The following is a 12,870-nucleotide window of genomic DNA, read 5'->3' on the forward strand; positions in this document are numbered from 1 at the left end:
AAGAAAAGCGAAGAGGAGTAGGAGGAGGAAGAAGAAAAGATGAAGAAGAAAGGAAGTGATGTACTGTACTTTTCCATTAGTACAAAAGGCAGCGGATGGAATTAAGGGGGTAACATCCATCGGGGTGACTAGTTACCTCACAGAGAGAACAGTGGTGGAAGATGAACTCACAGTTCTGTACTCAAGTAAAAGTACAGTACCGAATACTACAAAGTAAAAGTACAGTACCAAATACCACAATGTAGAAATATGCTGTTACAAATAAAAGTACCGGCATTCAAAATATACTTGAATAGAAAATAAATTAATAAACAACAAGCTCACAACACCTCACTTTTGGAGTAAATAAAAGTACAATATTTCCCTCTGAGATGTAGCGGAATAGAAGCAACAGTATTTGAAAACAGGACACCGACAGCATACGACCCAGGGTTAAACATTTGGCACCAAAGACAGACAGACAGACAGACAGACAGACAGACAGACAGTAGGATGGTAAAAGACAGGAAGAACTGACAGATGGAAACCCCTCCTCTGATGGGTGGACTGACTTCTCCCAGGTGTTATGCATGATCATTAATCAATGAATTTTGTAAATATTTGCTCTATTTCTGTCATTGTAATATTTGCCTGATGAAACGTTGCAATTTGTTGCCCCGTCTCTAAATAAAGTAAGTCCCATGGAGCTCTAGAAACTATAGTGTGTGGATGTTCTTTCTCTTCCTAGATGGAAAGACAGACAGCACAATGACGGAAGGTTGGGGGATTCCATTGAGTAAATGATGGACTGATTGTGATGTCTGCTGTATGTTGCTGTTTGTTGTTTGTTGTTTCATTTCTTTGCATTGTTGTTGTTGTTACCCGCACTGGCCGCACAGCACTTTGGTTGACCTGATCATGATAAATGTGCTCTTTAACACATTGTCTGCTACTGACAGTATACAGTATATATACAGTATGTGTTTTAAGATGTCTGTGATTGATGTGGATCGCTTTATATGGATCTGAGCCGGTTGCCTTGCTCGCGCATGCGTAGACTACTGTTATAATTAGGATCTTAATTATTACTCTTTACTCTAAACTATGTCGCTGTCCGTTGTGCTGATCAGACATCCGAGGTTCGGATCTGATTTCAGATTTTCCATCGCATATTGCGATCGAAATATAAACATTTCTCGAGAAAGATTGCTAGCGTGAGCTACTTCAGTAGCACTTCAGTAGCATCATATCATATCATAACTCCTTATGAACACTGATCATTTGATTGATTTATCGTCCAGTGTTTCACCCGCTGGAAATACCCTGTATAAAATAGCTCATGGAGTGTTGATGCCCCCTACAATTTTCAAACGCTTCCGTCAAACACAAAGGACAAAGCGAGATGACTCCTTCTGTTTCTTCTTCACCGTCGCGCAAATTTGTCCTGATGTAAATGAAAATAATCAAAGCATACATTGCTTCTCAGAAATGGACATTCTAAAATAAAAAGATGAAAGCTATCAAATACTGTATATTTTCGTGAACGGACATGACGGACAGATGGCGCCTTCCGTTCCTGGGCTTTGGGGATGTGCAGTGGCAGACTCTACACATAGCAGTCGTCTGTGGAGTCGTTGTGTAGTTGTCTCGGCACTCATTCATTCTGAGGCCGTGAGGGAAAAACCATAATGATCCTCCCCTCGGTCGGGGGAGAGCGGTTATGGACGAGCCGTTTGGTGCCGGCTCTAAAAATAGATTGAGAGCTGTGTGTGTCTGCGTGCGTGCGTGTGTGTGCTTTCATTACTGCAGCACTGTCTGTTTCTCAGTCAGTCCACGGATAGAGCTCCAAATGTATTTATTTAGGATTGAATCCTCCCCTCCCACTCACCTCTCCCTCTATTTTTGCTCTTATTTCTTCTCTTTCTCAATATTCTACCTAACTTCTCAAACTGTTTCATCACCGGTGCTCAATTATACCCTCTCTCCATCTCTCCCCCCCCCTACCCCCCCCCCCCCTCTCTCTCTCTCTCTCTCTCTGTTCATTACCACACTTGAGAACCAATGGTTAAAGAGGTTGACAGTCGTTGTTCAAGTCAATTGGAAGTGTTTATAGGGAAGAGAATACATGCCACACAGTGTATCGTCACGGCAAGCAGGGAAAAAAGTAAAAAGCATTCTTGCAAACGTTGCTTTTCTGAAAGAAAAAAATAGAAGAGGTGGAGATGTTCGTAAACAACAACATAACAAGTGTGTTGGTGGGGTGGGGGGGATTAAAACGTTAATGCGATTTCTGAAATTACCGCGGGGACCACTTTGGAAGCTGTTGCAGTCTTAATCTGTGAAACGGGGGGGAAAAAGAAAGAGCGGTGGCTTTGAAATGGGGAACGCTAGATAAAGTATATTCACTGGCAAGAAGCGCCTCCGTCTAGGCAGCCAAAGCCTGGCACAGCGCGCCAGCACAGCACGGCACGCTCTAGCGGTTTTCCCACGGAGGATAAATTGCATGCGACGCAACACCATTTATTACCGAACACACACCGACCGAGATAGCTGACGCCTGACAGGAAAGAAAACGAACTAAAACAAGACTTAGTTTAGAGAGAGCGTTTTTTTGCCAAAACCTCAATTCCTTGAGGAGCGCCGTGTGAAACAAATATTAAATTATATGAATTACGGGGAAACACAAGGAGCTGTCTTACTAAGGCTTACTAATTCACTGTACTGAGACGAATGAATGGGCACAGATACAAACTAGAAAAAGTGCCCTTCTGGGCACAGGTCTCCACCAGGTTATCCACAGATCCGTGCAGTTAGAGGTAAAAACACTTTTGGGCCAGTTATAGCGCCACCTTGAGGCTGAGTTGAAATTGTTCATGTGGCATTTCGTCCTCGGCCTAGTGGGAATGTGCGTGCACAATTTCAGGGAAATCACGCGATGTGTTCATGATTTGCAGCATTTTGTTTGAAACTGAGCACTCCTGTGAACTTTGGAAGCCAATCTTAACCAATCAGGATGGAGTGTGAGAAATCTGAAAGACCCGTTTCGTTGAATGGCTCTAGAGAGACTGTGTACTAATTTGCGTGATGTTTGGACAAAATCTGTAGGTGTACTGTGAAAAAACTTGTTTTGCACAAAGCGGCCTCCTGGTGGCGCTATAACAGGCCGTTCTGGAAAGTTTGGGGCAGAGGTTCATGGTTGGCATCCAGGGAGTGTGTGTGCAAAATTTGGCATCGACCGGGTTAACGGTGGCTGAGATTAGCTGGTCACGGACGGACGGACGGACGGACGGACGGACGGACACACGGACACACGGACGGACGGACGGAGTGCAAAACATACTCTCCCCATGCCTTCGGCTGGTGGAGACAATAAGCTGTTTTTTTAATTTCACATAGTTTTTATTATTTTTGTTTTTCCAAACTGGGCAACAGAAAGGCTCTATTTTTTTTTACTATCACCCAAGTGGCTTAAAATTTCAAAATCCCATCCCACTGGAGAGAGAGAGAGAGAGAGAGAGAGCGAGAGCGAGAGCGAGAGCGAGAGCGAGAGCGAGAGAGAGAGAGAGAGAGAGAGAGAGAGAGAGAGAGAGAGAGAGAGAGAGCGAGAGCGAGAGCGAGAGCGAGAGAGAGAGAGAGAGAGAGAGAGAGAGAGAGAGAGAGAGACACAGACAGACAGACAGACAGACAGACAGACAGGCGTAAAGATGCAGAAACAGAGACTGCCATGGTTCTTTGCCGCCTGGCTGGCTGTCAACACTTGAAGTAACAGGTACAAATACAGGAGCTAGCTGTGCCTGCTGCTGTTCTCCACATGAATGAACCATTGGCCGGGAACAGAAATTATTCGATGAAAGAAAGAAAGAAAAGAGAATATAAAAAAAAGGGGACCTGCAGCTTGGCTCAGCTGGCTGCCCCCGGCAGATTGTTTAGATTCATTCCCTAGATTCATTGTTTAGATTTGTTTAGATTCATTCAATCAATCTTCGAATAGAAAAGTAAAAACAAATGGAGAGGATGGAGAAGACTGTATAGACTTACAATACATATACCGTCGCTGTCCGGTGGAATCCTGATATGTTCCAAAACTGTTACTTTTCAGGATTCAAATTCTACTACAACATGCAGCAAAAGCAGCAAATCTACAAGCTCGAAACACGTCGCTTCGCGCCACGATTCTAGCTTGCGGATCTGTTACTGTTGACGCTTTGGTGCGACGCTGTAGTATGATCAAGTGTGGCGATAATTTACGGAAAAAAACACAAAAAAACCCCACAAAAGGTTAGAATGTGCAGATGAGAGATTTGTCCCAGACAGCAACGACATATACTCTATGTACTCAATGGCTATGGACTACATACACTACAATGACTACATAGTACTGCATTGTACAGTTTGTAGACTACTCTCACTCAGCATGCTTACCATGAAGCACAGTACATACGGTACTCATTAAGAAAAGCAGACATAACAGTAGAAATATGAATGTATTATTTTTATTTAGCTCAGGAAAATCTGTAGCATCCACCATGTTTTGAGCTGCGCGCCACGTTTCGAGCTTGTAGAACTGCTACTTTAGCTACTTTTGAATTTGAATACATAGTTTTGGACAGATGAGGTTTCGCCCGGACGGAGACTATTATCGTGTCCGTAGCGTACAAAGGATCAAATGAGCAGCACTTCTCTCCAAAAAGTCCCCAAAGTCAGCATAATAGTTTGGGTGTGCATGGCACGCGCATCTCCCCCGGGTATGCTGTATGGACTAGTACTGCAATGAAAGTTAGAACTTAAAGCCGGGACAGAGCAACACACAGACAGCTACTCCATCAATCTAAAGTGCCTCGATAATGTGTACCATTCTACCATTCTGGTACCCATCACTGTACACTCTATGGCAGGGGGCTCTATGGCAAAATTCCAGAAGTCCAACTACAAGACTAGTCTAAAAATTAAGGAAACACCGAAAAAGCCACATTTCCACCTATAAGGCCAAACCTCAATGAACAAAAACATTGTGATTGTTACAAAAGTTACAAAATGAGGCTTCGTTCACAAACTGTGAAGAGAACATATAATTAACAGGTTACCACAGGTGGATACATAAGTAAGTGGTTAATACTCATCAGGCAATATCACTCTTGGAATAATACCTACAATCTTGTTAAAAACAATGAAAATAACTAATGAACTAAATTAAGCAGGTGCCGCATGTTCAGGATTGTAACTGCTTTACCGGTATTTAATTATTACATTTTGGTCTGTTTATTTTTTTTTTTGCTCACTGCATATTTTTCAAGTGATTTCTGTTGTGTGATTCATGTATTTTGACGTTGCCGTCTGTATGTTAATGTCTATTGTCTGTATGTTAATGTCTGTTGATTATCGTGTTCTGTATCTCGGCTACATTGAAAACTACATTGTGAGCTTGTAGATCTGCTATTTTCAACAACCAATTTTCGCAGCCTACTGGATCTCTTCTCACCAGTCCCTCCCTAACAGTCTATGACAAAATCATCAATATATTTAGTCTTGTTGAGTCAACATTTTTCATCATAGTTTTGGTCGACGAAATCAGAGAGAGAAAGACAGACAGACAGACAGCGTCCTACCTGTCTAATGCCCAGCCTGTAGGCCACGATGCGGTCGACGGCGGCAGGGTTCATCTGGGTCCACTGCAGCTTGAAGCCGTAGACCCGGGGTCTGTTCTGCCACAGGGGGCTGTAGGTGTCGTAGTAGAACTCTGGGGCGTAGGCCTTACCTGGGAACAGAGCACCACATTTAAAAAGACATTTAGAACAAATTATTCAATGCAGTGGTTTCCAACCGTTTTCATGCCGAGGTCTATAAATTCGGCCACGGACCACCGTTTGATGAAATGTAGCCTCTCAGACCCAAGATTTTGAATATTTTGTCGTCGTTGGATGAGATTTTGTACACAATTCTATGCTGTATTGATGTTGGTGCCATGGGAGAGATAACAGGCAAACGTTGATCAAATAGTTCAAATAGGATTATTTTATTTTATTATTAATTTATTATTTTATTTTATTATTAACCCTTGATCGAATCATGCATCTGACAGGAATGGGTGCATTTACTCAAGTAGTGTACTTAAGTAAAGGGTATTTTTATGGTAAATGGTATTTATGGTAAATTATATTTATATAGCGCATATACAATCTGCATACTGAGTACTTTCTACTTTTGGTACTTTACGTACATTTTGATACTATACTTTTGTACTTTTACTCCAGTAATTACATATATTGCAGTATTGATACTTTTGAAAGAAATATAAGAAATGACTTTTCCCACCACTGCCTGACAGCAACGATATGCGTTGAGTATACGCTGAACTATAAAGGAAAGTCTGTGTGGACAGTCCACTGGATGCCCTACAACCAAGAGGGGTTTTTGTCAGGTGAAACCTGACTAGTGAAAGCTCATGAAATGTAGAAGACCTAGTCATACATGAGTCATACTGAGGACCTAGTCCCATGATTGGCTGCCACACACGCTGCTGTCATGTATTGGTTACTCAGGTCACATGACCAGGAAACAGATGAACAGGTAACAGAAATCTTTAGAGACACGCAATGTTATGTAACGTAATGTTATGATTGAGACCGGCCGGTTGAGAGGAGCGTTCGTTACTAAATAAAGAAACCAGCGCTAGTTTCGCCTGACAAATATCACTATGTGATCATTTCTTGTTTTTGTCTCACTCATACAAGGACAAGAAGTGAAACGTTCGTGGGACATAAGTGTTTTCCACAATACAATAGAACAACAATAGTGTTGCTGTCGGGTATAGAAACATTCCATCACCATTCACCATATCATAACTCATGGTAAAGTAATGCGCTACTACAGTACTTGATCATACTAAAGCGTCACACAAAAGCAACAAAAGTAGTAAGATCTACAAGCTCGAAACGTGACGTGATCAGCTACTTTTGCTATACTTTTGTTCCCTTATATTGAATCCTGAAAAGTAACAGTTTTGGACATACTGTATGAGGTTTCCACCCGACAGACAATAAAATGCATTTGACGCAATTAAGTCAAAAATGTTATATAATAGAAATAAGCAAACTATAGATGTCATTGGATTTCACATGAGCAAGCATGCACCACCACAACTCAAGACTTCCGATGATGTTATACGTTTCAAATTTATGGGACTTGGGTTGTCAGGCTTTTGCTTGGAGTTGGATTTGAAACCAGGGTGATTTTAATTGGAGTCAAGGACACGACACAAGCCTCTTTCAAAGCATCTCTTGTGAATCTTGGCGCTTGCGCTGTTATAATTACTGCAAAGCAGAGTTTTATACACCAGACGCTCGAGATGACGGGAAGACAGTGAAATAGCTTGGAAGGTCGTTAGGAGTGTGACCCTTTCAAAATATGTGGCCTAGGTCGCTGTGCGATCGACAGTTTGGTGTACTGTGTGTTTGATTAAAAAAACAAAAACAAAAAACAAACAGATGCTAATGTTATTTGTGATTAAAATATTCAGAGATGCATCTAATTACAAATCAACTGTCAACAAGCTGTTTATCTTTTTGTTCGTTTTTTGAGAACTGGTGCCTCAAGAAGCACACTGTGAATTAATTAAGTTGTGTATGACTCCTGAAACCTCATATGTCCAAAACTGTTACTATTCAGTTGGATTCAAATTAAAAAATCACACCCGTGTGAACTGAGTGGTGCAACTCCCCTCTCCCCTCTGCCCCCCCACCCCCCCCCCCTCTCTCTCTCTCTCTCATTACCAGGCAACAGTGCAGCACTATCTCTATCTCTCTCTGTTTCTGGCACAACAGCGCCACTTTTGCCCCTACTGGTACTCAGTCACACACATACATAGTCACATAGGTTAACACGGACAAGTCACATAGGTTAACACGGACATTGCTGTTCCTTGGAGTGGTTGCACCACTCAAAAATGGCAAAAGTAGGAGATGTACAAGCTAAAAATGTGGCGGGAAGTGACACATTTTGTAGATCTGCTACTTTATTGCTTTTGTGTGATGCTGTAGTATGATCAAGTAGTAGGGTAAATTTATCAAAAAAGACAACAACAAAAAAGTTAGAACATTGAGATTAGGAGGTTTCTGCCTGACGACGGGAGATCGACGGGAGATCCTTTTCTCCCTAAAACTACAATAACCAGTTAAAAAGCCCCCACTAGAAACCCCTAGAGGCTGTGCTGCCACACAGGCATTCTCTGGCCTATAAGAAACACAAACGGGGGACACCAAAATCAGTACTAGGGTTCATCCTGCAATGTGCCAACAACAATGACATTATCATCACAGCCACCGCTGACGGCACAACTAAAAAGATCAAGGCTTGTTTAACTCCTTTGTGGCCAAGGCTACGTCAAGCCCATAGACTGCCATGTTAATTGACGTAGTAAATCAACAAATCCCTCCAAGCCAATGACGTTATCTGCGTAGTAGACGTACTGCCCTGTCAGTACGTCTTTTTTTTATAACAAAATATTGCAATTGTTTGACATTTTTTTAATTATTTTTATGTAATCTACCAAAAACCGGCCGAAACCCGCGCGATCGTGCACTATCGTGCACGCGCGCCATCTCTATGTGATCCGTGGCAAAGATATTTTGGGATGTTCCTGGCCGTTTTTAAGCTTAATCTGACTAAGTTATGACAAAGCTAATGTTAGTTTAGCAATCTGGACGGCCAAGCTATAAGCTAGGGGTCAAATTAGCTTCCTTTGTTTACCTCGTTTGACAGGAAGTGATTTAGCCAGATTTAACACTTTTGTCAAAATCAGAATAATGGAACGTTCCTGCCATCAGGTGGAACTTCTGGGTATTACTTTGAAATCGAAAGTAAAACTTGATGTATTGTATTTAGATCGCTGATCCCTCTTATTGCATTAAAATGACGAATTAAGAAATGGGGCATTGGCCAGCATTGGCCAGATTTGGCGACTTTTTGAATGGCAATCGAAAAATGTGAGATATGACCACAATGTCACGAAATGTCTCATTTTATAGCTCCAAGTCACTACTTTACAATGAAAAAATAATTATGATTATAGCTTGTTCCATCGTTTACTTATAAGCTTTTTAGTAGACCTTGGTTTCAGTGATAAGTCAAACCAAGGTGTACTAAAGTGCTTATAAGTAAACGAAGGAACATGCTAGGAACATATTTTGTTTTTCGGTGTAAACTAGAGATGTGCAGCTTTAAAATGAGATATTTCGTGACATTGTGGTCATATCGCACATTATTCTATTGTCATTCAAAAAGTCAGCCAAAGCTGGCCTAAGGCACAATAAGATGTTATTAAGGTTGGCAACTTGGCCATTAGTGGGTTAAGTTGTTCCTGTTAAATATTTTTTTCAACCCTGACTTATGAATCACTTTCATTCCTACACTATAGTGAATAGTGATGATGAACAGCCATTCAACAGGACTGGCCTCGATTGGCCTGTATTCATCAAGTTCCTGCTGGAGACACAAGGACATTCGAAGTCCTCAGATTGTCGTGGCACAATCATAGCTCTGCCAAAAAGCCGCTGCTTTGTCCATCTGGATACATGGAAGCTAGAGGCCAAGAGAGTCCAATCACAACATTCACATTCTGCCTCCTGAGAGAGAGAGAGAGAGAAGAGAGAAGAGAGAAGAAGAGAGAAGAGAGAAGAGAGAAGAAGAGAGAAGAGAGAAGAGAGAAGAGAGAAGAGAGAAGAGAGAAGAGAGAGAGAGAGAGAGAGAGAGAGAGAGAGAGAGAGAGAGAGAGAGAGAGAGAGAGAGAGAGAGAGAGAGAGAGAGAATAACGCTATTCAGCCCCATGGATCAAGAAATGAAAAAATGTTTGCCCTGGATAACAGCCAGATTTCTGACACTTGGGTTGGATCTGCATCCAGGCTGTGTCAAGGACATGAACCCTTTTCAAAGCATCTATCTTTAAGTAGTATTGGCATATATATAAGTATTTAACATACTATACAAAACGTATAGTACTTATATCGTCTCTGTCGGGTGGCAATCGCATATGTTACTTTTCAGGATTCTAATTCAAAAACAGGAAAAGTAGCAGATATACAAGCAAAAAAAATAGTTTTGAGCTTGTGGATCTGCAACATTTGATGCTTTTGTGTGACGTAGTACTATGAAGTAGGCGGTTAATTTACAAAAAAACAAAAAACAAAAAAAAGCTAAACACAAAGTTAGAATATGTCTGTCTGACTCCAAACCGTTTGAATCAGCCTTGGGCAGCTTTGCTGAGCTGATCAATATGTTTTGCAAGTGGTTGGAGTGTTGATTTCACTGACAAAATGACGAAAAATTTTTCTCGACTACCTTTTTACACTGACAAGAATAAAATAAAAACTAAGCTATGATGACTAAAACTGAGGCCAAATATATTGGCAATTTGTTCAACAAATAAAAACTAGACTAAAATGTTAGGGAGGAGAGACCCGTAGGACTAAAATATAAGTAATTTTCACGTTGTGAGCTTGTAGATCGGCTATTTTCAGCAAGTCCAAAGTCAGGCATTACGACAGTTTGACATAATTATAAGTGGAGAGATGTACTAACGATAATAACCCACAGCTGGGCTGACGGTGTCTTCCCTGCCTGGCAATTTGCACAGCGGAGCTGTCAGGCCAGTTCATGTCACTGATGACTTAGAACAAGCTGGTATTCTCCCAGACACTTTCAACACTCCCCAGAGAGAGGAGCGAACGGACAGCCCCCTTGGGCTCAGGAGTGTTCAACACGTACTGTACTTGATTTGACCGGGAGGACAAAAAGACTACCTGACGACAGTGTGTTAAGGTCAGTGCGGTTCAAATGAGACATGTCTGGTTCTAATGGCTGACATGTCTCCAGTGTACATACTGCACTGCAGGCTACAGTGGGCCTGCATTATGTTGTATGTGTAACCAGGTACACCCCCCCCCCCTCCTCCTCCTCCTCCTCTCTCTCTCTCTCTCTCTCTCTCTCTCTCATTAGCAGGCAACAGTGCAGTACTACAGCACTGGTACATACTGGTGCTCATTAACGTCACATATGTGAACGTGGACACACGGACATTGCTGTTCTTTGGAGTGGTTGCACCACTCAAAAATATAGTGTCAGAGACAGGTTAACTCACACATGAACATGAATGCTCGCCCTAACCATCTGAACCCCTCACTCATGATTAAGTTAACTTAGAAGGCTAAAGCAGCCAGTCATGACCACTGGTGATCACCATCTGTGCAAGACATGGAAATGGAAAACAGTGAATACACAGCTGGATACCAATAACAGCGACATTTCATGAACCCCGATTGTCATACAAAATACTTACGTATGACTGGACTATCTAGATATATGAGCTAAGGACTCACCAAAGACACAAACCGCTACAGGTGAATACACGGTGAGTCAATGAAATTGACGTAGACGCCGGAGACACACCCACAATACTTGTCCACACCGCACGCCTCACCCACCCGGCCACATATGGATATTACCTTGTACTTGTCCACAATGGTTACTTTTCCAGGACATGCAAAAAGTATTCCTAGGACTGTCTAACTCCTCCTCCAGTGTTGATTTGAAGGAATGCCTGCTCATTATGTTAGGGGTGGGATGGCACACGGTAGAGGACAGAGTGCAGCCACTTGCAATGGGCCTGGTCTACAAGACACTCAACGCAAGGGACCACTATGGACTATGGTTCACTGCCGTCTACACGTGCGCACGTCTTCACGTGTGCACTATAGTACACAACACACACACACACACACACACACACACACACACACACACACACACGCACACACACACACACACAAAAAAAGCCTCTTTTTACCTTCTTTCTTGTGCCATTTCTACCCCCGAAGCCTGAGTTATATGCTTCGTTGCACGCTGAGCTACATAAGCTCCGTATATGCGTCATCGCAGTGCCAACTGGGAATGCAATGTGACACATTTCCATTTGAAATGCATACCACACCTAAGGAAACTAATGCATTTACAAGAATGTCGTACTATAGCTTGTGCTACCAGGGAATGGCCCCACAATGTCTGTTTGTCAAAATGATACTATACTTGAGGGGACGATTCACCCTTGTATAGTAGTAATACAGTAGTGTGCGCTACACACGTACGTACGTCTCTGAGATATAAAGTCTGGGAGACAAACTTCCATTTACAGAAAATAAATTACATTTCATAGGCAGTGATATCTGACCTACTGTAGCTGCCTCAGGAATGTATCATTCTACATATACTGTATGTACAATGTGTATAAGTTCACTGACACCAGATGTAATAACAATAATTTCCAAAAATCCACTAGGTTCCTTTACAGTTGTATAGTCTTCTGATGATTGGCCTATTGTTTTCTCACTCAACAGTAAACAAACCAACATACAGTATACGTGTATACAGGGTATCTGAACATTTGTAAAGTTACAAGTGAATGACTTCTAAGACCTATTTGAATACCAAATTGTCAAATATTTCGGAAGAAAGAGGCAAACATTGTGAAAATAGCCGATCTACAAACTCACAACGCCTCGTGGAGAGCTTTTAATTCGTCTAGTTTCACAATATTTATCTGTGGAACAGAATCAAACAAAAATTCCAGATGCTTGTCAGATTGGGGGGGGGGGGGTGTCCTAGTTCAAATATCATTATTTCTGGAACCGTTGCTTTATAGGGAGGAAATCATGATTAGTCGTTTCATTCCACCTCTAGCTGGTTTGATCAATTCTAATAATCGTCCATGATAATAAGTCAAAATCAGCAACCCTTTTGTTCCTTAGTTTTACACAATAAATCAGGCTAATGATGCATTGCATTTGTTTGGACAGCGGGCTGCAGATCGCAGGGCATTTACACGGATAGAGCTGTTTAAAAAAC

General features: G+C 41.9%; 1 protein-coding gene across 1 annotated transcript in view; it reads right to left on the bottom strand.

The window, feature by feature from the left end:
• Window positions 1-12,870, bottom strand: part of LOC310876264 (MAM domain-containing glycosylphosphatidylinositol anchor protein 2) — a 355,337-nt gene that overhangs the window by 70,171 nt on the left and 272,296 nt on the right. The window contains 1 exon segment of the mRNA XM_083789750.1: window positions 5,586-5,734. Within this exon segment, the coding sequence (XP_083645876.1) occupies window positions 5,586-5,734 (149 nt within the window).

The sequence above is a fragment of the Protomyctophum parallelum genome (assembly GCF_964188405.1).
Source record: "Protomyctophum parallelum genome assembly, chromosome: 19".
Classification (NCBI taxonomy): Eukaryota; Metazoa; Chordata; class Actinopteri; order Myctophiformes; family Myctophidae; genus Protomyctophum; species Protomyctophum parallelum.